Source organism: Anser brachyrhynchus, assembly GCF_964034855.1.
Source record: "Anser brachyrhynchus genome assembly, chromosome: 2".
Classification (NCBI taxonomy): domain Eukaryota; kingdom Metazoa; phylum Chordata; class Aves; order Anseriformes; family Anatidae; genus Anser; species Anser brachyrhynchus.
Window position 1 is genome coordinate 111,577,270 of NC_137695.1, and position 12,421 is coordinate 111,589,690.

Sequence of the window (12,421 nt, forward strand, 5' to 3'; positions counted from 1 at the left end):
CTGGATATTTGTGGACAATTTTAACAAGTTTAATTAAAAGAAGATAATTACCTAAAGTACATTTAACATGAATAATAAAATGTTGAAGTCACAGATTAAAAAAAGGAGAGAAAAGCTAAATCTGGATAATTAAATCTGAAGATGTTTTCCATTTGTGTTGCATTTCCAATTCTCATCCACATGAATCACTGTTCCCTTTATTACATCCTATTAATTACAAATGGTGTGAATGTGTTTCATTTTAATTAAGTTGTCAAGTTTACAAGGAAAAATAAGTTATTTTTAGTACCTAAGTTCTAATGTATTCTAAGTTAAAGTATATTTGATTAAAAGTTTATAAAACTAAAGAGGGAAGTTGCATTTTAATTTCAGTTAATTCCTGACACTTCAATGTATATCTATCCACTCAGGGTACACAGATATTTTAGAACAACTTAGCTCACATTGGCTGTGGTCATCTAATATTTGAACATTCCATAACGATAATTCACAGTAACTTTCAATAAAAATGTTCTAATTTGTTTAACTGATTCTTTAAATAACTATTGTAGACTGTAAATTTACATCTATCTTTAAAGAGACTAGAAGAAGAATTACTTTCATGACTATTTCTACTGTGTTGCCCAGCTATGCTTCAAACTCATTAACTAGGGATTTTATATTAAAATGTAGAAACCCCCTTACAGAAAATGTTATAATTTCAGCTGGTTTTCTTCACAGTAAGATCTTATAATGCTTAAATATGTAAATCCGATTACACTAAAATACACACAATGCATCCAAACAAGAGATCTTTTCTGTTAGCAATTCAGAAATTCATCAATAAGGACTTTGTGTGCCACAAAACTGCTCTGTAGATCCATCTCCGAAAGTATGCAGAAAGCTACTCTAACATAGCAATATTTGCATTGAAATGTTTTATCTGATTATGGGAAAAACATTCCGAGCTTTTAAGTCTGAAACCAGGGGATTAAAAAATGCAAAACAATACTTAGTATTATGCACACTCATACCAGCTTCAGAACTGTCAACAAAATGTATATGAGCAAACAAGGCTTATTCAGCAGTCTTTCATCATGCTTTGTGCCAAGATGCAGAAAACGTTTAGCTTCACGATTTCATCTAAGCAATTGTGATTTGTATGTCCCAGAAATGATTAAAAAAAAAAAATAATCTGCTCTAGCTAATCTAGTGTTGTAATTGCTGAGAAAAATACAAAATTAATTTTCAGGATATGACTACCCGTATAAATCTGACTCATTAATTCAATAACACATAATATGGATCAATTTAATGGCACGGCTTTTAACCAAATGCTTAAATGTTTATTGGCAATTGGGAAAGTAATTGCCACTGTTTATATTTTGATTTATAAGTTAAAACAACAGGAGAAAATCACATTGAGTGAACAGAATTTCTTGGATGCATACATTTTAAATACCATGGTGTTCTGAGGAAGAAAAGTATAAGGATTGCTCACTTTACTGTCACAGATGCTGGTAATTTAAGTGATTTCCTGGAACAAAATGTTCACAGAACAATTGTGTTGACCAGCTGGTCTCTAAGTTTTAAAATAAAAGATGTACATTGGCATGTTACTGATCTACCAGATAACTAGATTCTCTTCTTTGCATTTTCAACATATGCGATGAGCTCCTCTCATTTAAATCCAGCCTTACAAATAGACACTGATGATTACATATATACATACTTCTTACACATGACAGATATTTATCTTAAAAGTCATCCTTACCAAAAGATCCTCACCAGCAATTCCACGATTGTTAAAAACCACGCATCTAAAAATTGAGAAAGTAAATTCAGTTATATTGATTGCTCATCCATCTGAAAATGACAACGTACACCAAAAATATAAAATACATAAAGAAAAATGAGCCAGTTCGATGGGTAAGTTCAGCACATAAATATTTACTGCCCTACAAATGCTAAAATCTGACATGTGCAGAATGACCTTTATACCACTGTAGTTGGTGGGACTCTATGTGAACTCTGCGATTTGTCAGTCAAGGTCAGACTGCAGGAAGAGAACCCCTGGGGTTACCGGAAGATGGAATATGGAACGTGCTCTGCCTGAGCTCAGAGCTGGCCAATTACGAGCCATAAGCTATATTTAGATGGCCTAAAGGCATGAAAAAATATTTTGGTATTTTTCAAATTTGGCTGTTTAAAACCAAAAACCTCAAGTTCTCCTTTATAATGTTATACTTTTCTTTGTTAGGTGATCAAATGCGGATATTTCTGTCAGGAATACTTCAAGAATTAGTTCTAAGAAGCTGTTGATTTGGAATCTTTCTTCCTCTAGTATTTTTACAGGTAAGTTTTAAAGTGATTTTAAAAGTAGTTTGAACAGTTAAAGCGCTGTTTTACTTTCAGAATTTAGTAGTGCAGCTCCCCAAACCTCCAGAGAACAGATAGCCAGAAATATACATAGGCACTCACACACACATATATATTTGAAGAACGTCATGTAGTAAATAGCAGATACCAATCTGCAATTGCAAAATGCAATATTCCAAATAGGGATCCTGGAACAATGACAACGTATTTTAAAGCACAGTAGCAGGAATATGATTACATAAAGGAATTTACTCGTTGACTAATCCACTTATTTTACCCAATTCTGACCAGAAGCCTTAATAAAAAAATAAATTAAACAGTGACAATTAAGAGGTGACAAACCTCTTCCTGAAACAGCAGTAGGAGTAGGTTGGCTCCCCTTTCTGCACTCAGGAATTTGAATCAAGCAATCTTGGCATTCAGAAGCTGACCTCCTCCGAGGCCTTCTGCCAGCAACCCATCCACACAAGTCTTTGTGGAGCTGAATACAAACCCCTTCTCAAGAAAGCATAAAGGTAACACAAGTGCTGATGTTACAGTTTAGGACACAGCAGCAAAGACCTATGCAGACATAGCTTGCTTTCACTGCAATTTCTGGAGCACGTCTGCAGATACTAAAACAGCCCTTCGGAATTTACTGCCGGTTACATAATGTGGTTATTATTATTATTACTACTGCTTTCTTACATAAACTAATTTTTTTAGATCTCATTTGCATCAGGAAGACACCTTATACATATACATACTTAAATGTGATCTCGCACACAAAATACAAACAATGAAGTGTAACAGCACCTATATCCCAGTGTTTCACTCTGATGGATCATATGAAGAATGTAGGATTCCTTGCTCGTTCCTGTCAGACCAGGCAATAACAGGACAGTAGGTCTTGTGCTGGCATCCGGATAATATAAGCTGTCATTATTATCAAACCAATCCAACGAAATCTGTCCTCCATCTGCTGTTCTAATGAGCTCACTGAAAGGCACATTTCAAGACAACAATGATTAGATTTAAAAAATAAATGCATACTATTAAGAGTGCTTAAACTGTAAAAATCACCAGGTATAAAATCTGCATCATTGATTATGTTTTAATGCTACAAGTACCACCTAATTGTGTTTGCACATTCACCATTCACAAAGAGCCATACCTCCACTGACATGAGTTAGCACAGTCAGTTCATGGCACAATTCCAGTTTACAGTAAACGAAGAGCTGGCCTTTCATCACTTGCTGCTGACGTACTGGAAGCTTGTAACTAATGTCACTTTTGGCACTGCCTTTTACTGTATGTGGGCTTGTGTACCGCAGCTTTCCTTTGGGTGGCCTGAGAACCTTCTGGCTCTGCTTTGGGCAATGTGTTAAACAACTATCATGTGTCTGTTGTTCTTTTTGTTTTGTTTTCTCTTTACCCAAAGAATAAGCACGTATGCTGGATAGCACTTTGTTATGTTTTCAGCGCGGAACACAGACAGACACTACTACATCTTTACAGCTTCAGGGAAGCCAGAATTTCATGCTCTATCTCCACAAACTTCTCTAGCATGCATGCTTAAAACATACAACTTAAGAATGTAACAAATGTGATATCATCTCAAGAAGTTAAGCATGTCTTAAACCATGAGAGGAAGGTTACAGTCCCTTCATATATATATATATATATATATATATATATGTAGAGAGACAGAGAGAGAGAGATTTCTGGTAATGAATGTATTGTATGACACAAGAACTACCAAAACTGAAGTTTACTTTGCATCTGATTTTTCATTTGAAAGCACAATCTTCATGGCACCTACTCCAGACTTTAAAGCTCATCAGCCTTGTTGGACTCATTAGGTCAGCTTTACCCTTTTTTTAGTAATGGGCAGTAGATACAACGCTGTTGTGTACTGCCAGCACAATCTCAAATGGTGCGAATTAAGCATTGCCCCGTGGAACTACGTTTCTTTCCTCGCAAACCTTGAAATGGAAGTATACAAGTAGGGCTACAAAAACTGGACATGGCCATACCACTGAAATGTTTCCTAGTTACTAAAACTAAGGGAAGCTGCTAAATGCTAAATCTATTCTACCATGCAAACAGAGCTGAAACAACTTGTGCTGCGTCCAGGTTCCGGAGTATAAAAGTACTTCTCCTTAGCTCTTGTGCCAAATGCCTCACTTGCCAGACTGAGCCTCACTTCTGTGTGAGAGAGATCAGCTGAGGACAAACTATATAATCGTTTGCCTCTTAGAATTTAGGCATCAAAGAATACAAGATAGACCTGACAGGTAAAAATTACTCTGAAAATCCCAGGAGTTTTATATATTCAAAACTGGGCTGAAAGCAGCCATGCTTTCAGGTTAAGGCTGAACGTGTTGGTTGAATGGACAAAGACAGCATGACCCTTCCAAAATGATGGCATTCAATCACCAAAATATTTGACGCACCAGGCGACTGTACTGCCATCCAGAGAGACCTCAACAGGCTGGAGAAACTGGCTCACAGGAACTGCACGCCAGTCAACAAAGGGATGTGCCAAGTCCTGCAGCTGGGGATGAACAGCCCCAGGCACCGGGACATGCTGGGGGCTGCCTGGCTGGGAAGCAGCTCTGCAGAACAGGACCTGGGGGTCCTGGTGGACACCAAGTCGAACACGAGCCAGCAGTGTGCCCTTGCAATAAGGAAGGCCAATGGTAACCTGGGCTGTGTTAGGCAGAGCACTGCCAGCGGGAGGGAGGTGGTGATCCTTCCCCTCTGCTCAGCACTGGTGAGGCCACCCCTGGAGTGCTGGGTCCAGTGCTGGGCTCCCCAGTACAGGAGAGGCCTGGACATACTCAAGAGAGTCCCACAAAGGGTCACTGAGATGATGAAGGGGCTGGAGCATCTCTGAGGAGCTGAGAGAGCTGGGACTCTTCAGCCTGGGGAAGAGGAGGCTCAGGGGGATCTGATCAGTGTGTATAAAGACCTGAAGGGAGGAAGCAAAGAGGTCAGCGCCAGGCTCTTTTCAGTGGTGCCCAGTGCCAGGACAGGAGGCAGCACAAACTGGAACACAGGAGGCTTCCTCTGAACGTCAGGCAGCACTACTGTGCTGTGTGGGTGACCGAGCACTGGCACTGGTTGCCCACAGAGAGGCTGTGGAGTCTCCTCCTTGGAGATCTTCAAAAGCTGCCTGCAGAGGGACTCGGGCAACCTGCTCTGGGTGGGTTAGACCAGTTGACCTCCAGAGGTCCCTTCCCACTTCAACCATTCTGTGAACATATAACCACATCAGGTCCTGCATTGCCACCAGTATTCCAGTGCTCCAAGACTCCCTGAGCTGTAATAGGGCTATATGGGAGCTCTGGCCTTTCAAACCTACTGCATACTGAATCCAGGACAGAAATGGTTCCAGGCCTAGGATGGAGTAGTAAAGAGGGGCATAAAGCAGATATATGGGCACACACTCGAGCAATGACAGTAGCTGTGACACAGAGTAAGGTAACCACTGGCTACAGAATCGATCACTTTCCAAAAGAAAGGCACTTACTTTCTGTACTGTACTTGGGGTCTAGAAGTGATAAAGGGCCGCAGGAGTGTCTGCACCCGACCTTCCCAGCACCAAATCGTGGGGTAATAAGTTTCTGTCACAACAGGGCAATATTCCTCGAGAAAGCGGCAGAAACGTTTGTTGCTGGCCACCAGCTGGGGTTTCTAGGAAGAGAGACTACAGTCAGGCATGGGCATTCATAGGAAAAAAATAATGAAAGCCTTTTAAAATCTCCCACTAGACTCTTTTTATTAATATATTTACTTATAAGTCTTTTTATTTTCATGATAAAGAGATACACAAACATAAACCGAATGAAATCCCGAAATGCCCAACCGAAAAATGAAAACCACTAAACATTATGGATTCCTTACTCGCTTCTGATAATACATTATTTCAACTCTGCTTTTACCAGCATACCGGAATCGAAACCACACCGTACCGCAGCAAGTGAGAAAGATTTTCCTGCGTCAGTTTTCTTGCACCAGGCAGAGATGAAGCTTCACCAGCGCACCTGGAGCGCACGCTTGCAGTACCTAGTTCAACCTGGTAGGACTCTCCTTCTCTCACCTCACAGTACGGCGCCCAACTGCACAGGGTACTCACCTCTAATAATGCTCTGCATACAGATATTTTTCTCACAGCCTAGGTTTGTATAGCGGAATTGGTGTGGAAATCATCACATCCCACATGGCTCGCATTTTAGCGGCCACATTTCTTAAACTTCTCTTTTAGGGTCTCCAGCGTACAAACGTTAACAGGACAAGAGAGGACAAGTGAAGAAAACTGCTACGCATACGCAGCAGCGGCAGCACGTCCTCCTGACCCGTCATTTTCTTCCTCTGACGAAAAGAAAGCATCCTTTTGTGAGGAAGAGGAAGGCTGTGTTCTCAGCCAGTCTATGGAGGCTTGTGGCAACGTGCAAGCCTTCAGCAGCCCAAAATCTTTTCACCCGCGTGTTCTCCCCTGATGGAGCACTCAACGAGGCGCTCTCACTCTTGCTCCAGGGGCCACTTTACACCGTACCCAAACGATTTGGAAGCGCGTAATCTCTTCGTGAAACCACTCCTGAGCAGGTGGACAGAGGCGCCAGAGCCCCCGCCACACGGCAGCAGCAGCCCAAGGGTCCCCAAAGCGGCACAGCGGGCGGCGGAGCCCCTGGGCGCCTGCCCCCGGGCGAAGCCCCTTCCCCGAGCGGCGGAGGGCAGCGCAAGGAAACGCCTCGGCCCTTTCCCCCGAGAGCCTAAAGGCACGGCACGGCTCGGCACGGCTCGGCACGGCACGGCACGGCCGACCCCTCCACAAGGACGCCGTCCCCGGGCGGCGCGGGCTCCGGGCAGCGGCCCCTCCGGGCGCGGCGGCGGCCATTTGAGGAGCCGCCGCTGCCTCCCCGGGGGCTGCCACCCCCGGTGTCCCCCGGGGGGTCCCCGTCCGCGGGCCACCGCCGCCCTCCCGCTCACCTTGGCGATGCTGCTGAGGTAGTAGCAGGCGTAGGCGACGCCGAAGCCCAGCACCAGCGACAAGCCCACGCCGGAGCCGAAGAGCCCCACGCGGACCTGGCTCTCCAGGTAGAGGGACAGCTCCCGGGTCAGCACCTGCCAGTCCATCCCGCCGCCGCTGCGCACCCCCGGGCTGCCGCAGCCGGAGCTCGGCGGCCGAGACCGCCCCGGAGCGGAGGGAGGGGACGAGGAGAAGGAGGAGGAGGAGGAGGAAGGGGGAGAGGAGGAGCCGCCGCCCGGCTCCTCTCGGCCACGCCGCTGCCCGGGGGCTGCGCAGGGCGCCGGGGGCCGTTGGGCGCTGCAGCGCCGCCGGCGCCATTCCCGAGCTGTGGGGACCCGGCGGGGACCCAGGCCCCGTGCGCTGCCGGGTGGGACTGGGGACACCGAGGGGCTGCCCGCAGCCTCACCTGGCCCTGGGGGCTGAGGGTGCCCGTCCCGGGGCCCTGGGGGCTGAGGGTGCACTTCCCGGGGCTCTGGTTCCTGAGGGTGCCGTCAGAAAGCGTGAGGAGCAGCTGGGGCAAACGCTGCTGGTGCTCAGTGCCTCCTGGAGAGGCCTCGTTCCCCCGTCCCGCTGTTACTTTTACAGGACGAGAGCCCCCAAGCACACAGGAGGACGAGGGGACGCTGGGGACTGGCAGGTGCACCGCTGGTCAGTCAGCAGTATAACTATTTTAACGTGAGACTGAAGCACGCCGCGGCTTTTCCACTTCTCACTTCGATTACAAGGCGCTGTGAAGATCAGAGAGGAGGGGATGTAGTCCTTAATTCCCCAGGGAACCTCTGCCTGCTCCTCTTTCAGCGGCATGGATTGCTGCATTGAGGCCCTCACGTGTTTGCTAACTCTGATGCTTCTCTCTTCAGCTAAAATAGCCCAGTGTCTGCGTTTTTCCTTGGCAAAGTCACAGGAGCGCAGCTGATGATACAAACGTCCTGGCGCTGAGCATCTGCCATTTGAGATGCCTGCACACACCACAGGACGCAGCGGTACCTTCCTGCTCCTTCTTCTATGGCTTAGCTCCATGAACTGTTGAGAAAAGACAGACTTTGCTTGCTGAGACTCTTCCTTGCAAGGAAAATTTAATTGTTCACTTCCACTGCATACCTTATCTGTGTTTTCTTGCTGTACCAAATTTTTGACAGCTAATTGAATTGGGAACCACAACAACAACAACAAACAGCAAGCAAACACCACCACAAAAAAAAAAAACATAAGCAGAATACGACGTGGCCCATTTCAGTTGCTTCTTACTCAGACAGATATTATCAGAGAGATGCAGATATGACAGAATTTGAAAGCATTTCTGGGCCCAACTTATTCACCATGAAATGGTGATGGCAAGCTCCTTAATCTCTTGGATATAGGGCCACAGAGCTTAATTTAGGGAAACACTGAAAGGGGCTTGAAGCTTTCTGTGGTGTAAAGTGCTACTATATTCCTACCGTGGGGTCAAATGTACTGCTTTGGTGCAGCAAGAGTGGATTGCAGTCCTGGTTTGAGAACTATCATAAAAACCCATTTACTATCATAAAGAACTATCTATAAAGAACTATCATAAAAACCCAACATTTAAAGATTTTGCAGTCAAATGGCTGTTCTGATTGCAGTGCTAATTGGGTTATGGTGTTTGGAAAAGTCAAATATGTTTTACCATTCAGTCTGACAAGCAGAAATCTGTTACTTGCCTTCCTTTCTTTTTTTTTTTCCAAAATGAGTTTCTATGATTTAAGAATTTTTCACTAAGAATTTGAATGATAAATGTATGCAAAACAATGTATATTGTATTAACAAAGGTAAACTACTATGAATATATTGCCATGCTCTGAAGAAATTTAAAAATACCTATTCTTCCTATCCTATCAGCTGACTATAATTTCCAGAGACAAAGGGATAGAGCATCTGTTGAAAGGAGCGTGGGAATTAGTAAGGAGAGGGTAGGAAGGATCTGGGTTTTGCTTGTTTCCCCCGCAGCTTGTTTTCCCTGTTACGGAAAAAGGAAACTGAATGGGTGATGACAAAACCTTTTGTCACCAACATTTCAATTTCAGTGCTTCTGCTGAAGGAGAACAGCCATAGCCGGGTCCTGACTTTCTGGGAGTGTTAGGCTGTACGCCCCAGATAAAAGTAGGTACCATAAAGGAATACTCTGGTGTGAGCAGCTGGGCTAGAGAGCTTAGTTCTGAAAACAGATCGGCTTCATCAAAAAGATGAATTTAGGAACCTTCAGAGACTGTAATTTGGCTGAACTGAGGACTACATTTTACATGGATAGGAACCTGCTACGTCTGAAGATGGAAAGTGGTTATTGCTTGCATCAGACTGTTTTCCCAGATTCAAGTTTTATACCCAGTAAGTTGGACAACCCTCGAGGCACAGAAAAACTAAAGAAAAGAAATTCCCAAATGGCTGAGAAAGAAGAGGACACAGTGTGTGTCTACAGGGCTAGAGGTATTATAAATGCACCTACACACAAGACCAGAAAGCGGAAGGCGTGGATGCTGGTGGTTAAAGAAACCTTTCTGAGGTGTTGTCCTGGTTCCAGTTAGGACAGAGTTAATTTTTCCTCATAGTAGCTGGTAGGGTGCTATGTTTTGGATTAGGATGAGAAGAGGGAGGATGAGAAGAGGGGGAAGGTGAGCGAACGGCTGTGTGGTGTTTAGCTGCCAGCCGGGTTAAACCACAACAGGCGTACAAAACCAGCAGCTTAGTGGCTAGATCAAGGGTCTAGAGAGATTGCATTCATAAAACCAGATCCGGACGCAAAGGCTGATGAGGTTTATCAGGTCTTTGACCATTACCCTACATCGCTTACTCATGGGAATGTTAAGAACGTCAGGCGTATCTGACAGGCCACAGGCAAACTGAAACAAACCTGTGTACTGAGAAGGGCTGAGTTTTGGCTGGCTGAGTTACCGTGTAAGCATGTCAGTAACTGTCAATAGCAGTAATGTTAGTAACTGCCTTCTCTTCTAAGCGATTCCTATCGGATCCTCCAATTCCAGTGCCTTTTCTTTTAATTCCTTTAAAAGGGTCTCTTTTGACCTACATCAAAGTTAGCAGGGCTGAAAAAGAAAATACCGTGTTCTGCTTGTTTTGCAACCACCTCCAAGTAATTTAGTGATTGCAAATTTGTGAGGGGAGAAAACAAGGTGGTTGATACAGTTTTTTGAACTCTTACTGTTGGTTTGTTTGTGTTTGTTTGTTTGTTTGTTTTTTGCTTTTTTTCCTGAGGAGCAGAGTCCTGCATTCCTAGAGACACTTGCTATATGCACTTTGCTCCCTGGTGCTTACTAATATGATTGGATCAAGCCAGCCGTAATAGGTTATAGATTAGACAAACAGGAAAGGGTATGGGATTGTTCCTTGTCTCACAACTTTTTTTTTGCTTAATCAGTAGATAATGATTTATAGAAGCAATTAGTGAGTCACAGCTTGATCTATGTTTTCTTTTAATGAGGAGGCTACACTAGTGCTACGCTATCTTTGTTATTTTATTGTTTTGTTAAGCTCAGTGGCTCTGCGACCATTTGGAGCTAGTGGGGAGGTGTGTTATATTCTTACTGATGTCCCAGTGGACAACTGCAAGCTGGTCCCAGCGCAGTTCTCTGTAGCCTCACCCTTGGAATTGACTTCAGTTGGCACAGCAGCACCTCTGAGGAGAGGACAAATGACATTTAGCCTCTGAGTTTTAAATTCAAGGTTTTGTTTGTTTATGTTCTTTTAACATCGGCTGAACTTTGCCACTCATCAAACAAAAAGGGAAAAATACCTTTGTGTCAGCCTGACCTATCTTGGGGATAAATAAAAAGTTCCCAGTCCATGTGTGAAACATCTGAAAGGTTTTCCATCAATGCAGGGAAGGGGCACTCACTATTGCTGATATTTATTATCAGCAGTAGAACAGAAGAAGAAAAACGCATTTGAAAGTTCAGCTCAGCATTTCTCAAGCCTTCTTCATGCATATCCCATGTTTTTCTTTCCTTAGAGCGTGAATCAATCAGGAATTAATAAAGTCCATGCAAATGTTCTATGTCGGAGACACTTCAAGTTTTGAATGAAATTGCCAGGCCGTGTTTATGTTTGTACTCTTGGTGTTCGTGAAAAAAAAAAATTCAATAATTGTGGCATAAGGAGAAGGTGTTTCTGTTTCTCCCTTTCTTGAGCTTTGCTACTTTGACTATAATCTCCAGTTTCTCATGCTTCTGTATCTTTTTATGCCATACTGCTTCTCTTCACTCTGTCAGGGAATAATCCTCAGCTCTTCCAGATGTAAAGCTGGAAAGAACATAGGATTTAAAAGGAACGCTATGCCTTGTATAACAATATTAACAATTTAGTAATATGTTTGGATTAACAATATGTCCTTCAATTAAAATCTGCGAATTTCAGTTTAGCAGGTGTAGCAGGTATCCTGAGCACAAATGCAACTACCTAATTTAGCACCGTTTCTCTGTCTTTTTAGGTGGTTGAAGATACCATCAACAGCTGTTGCAACGTGAAGGCTGCCCAATATTTACCTCCCTTGGAAGGACTCTTATGAGGGTCTTCATGAAACCAATTCCCTGCATCCGAATACAGCTGACAAACTGCTAAACACAAGTTCGTGGTTAGTAGAGGATCACATAGATTTGACTCATCACCATGTAGACAATGGCGTCATCAACATTTAAATAATGGTGATGAAACTTTGTTTGGTGTCATCTAGAATGTTCACAAAAGAGTTAAAATACAGGTTCAGATTCTATGAGATATAGCTGAAAATAATTCTCAGAAATATGAATTAACTTAAAAGTGATTGTTTTGTTCAGCAACCAATGATGACAATCCATGGCATGCTCAAAACTAAGAATACGAGACAATATAAAATAAATTAAATTCAGTATAAGGTGAGCAAATACACTGAGGACATTTTTCTTAGTCAAATTATTTTTTTCATTAAAAATGTTGTCAGAAGCTGCTACAGGACTTGAGAATTGTCCTAAGATGTGCAGTGGAGTTAAACATTGAATCTAGGTTAAATTTCCTCCTGGTTCCAAGGAATCTTTTCTGTAG

General features: G+C 43.5%; 1 protein-coding gene and 1 long non-coding RNA gene across 3 annotated transcripts in view; one reads left to right on the forward strand and one right to left on the reverse strand.

The window, feature by feature from the left end:
* The window catches only part of ABHD3 (abhydrolase domain containing 3, phospholipase), a 23,959-nt gene extending 16,036 nt beyond the window's left edge, over window positions 1–7,923 (reverse strand). The window contains exons 1-4 of one of the 2 annotated variants that reach the window (XM_080578026.1): window positions 7,333–7,923; window positions 5,873–6,036; window positions 3,154–3,336; window positions 1,754–1,799 (exon numbers count right to left, since the gene is read on the reverse strand). In XM_080578026.1, coding sequence (XP_080434152.1) covers window positions 1,754–1,799; window positions 3,154–3,336; window positions 5,873–6,036; window positions 7,333–7,479 — 540 coding nt within the window. In that variant the 5' untranslated portion in view covers window positions 7,480–7,923. The remainder of the gene's footprint in view (window positions 1–1,753; window positions 1,800–3,153; window positions 3,337–5,872; window positions 6,037–7,332) is intronic. The other variant, XM_080578027.1, reaches the window with a different exon arrangement.
* Window positions 7,304–11,786, forward strand: LOC308188683. Its single transcript, XR_013945694.1, has 3 exons — window positions 7,304–7,440; window positions 7,958–9,893; window positions 10,056–11,786. It is a non-coding gene; the product is annotated as an uncharacterized lncRNA (long non-coding RNA).
* The last annotated feature ends 635 nt before the right edge of the window (window positions 11,787–12,421 follow it).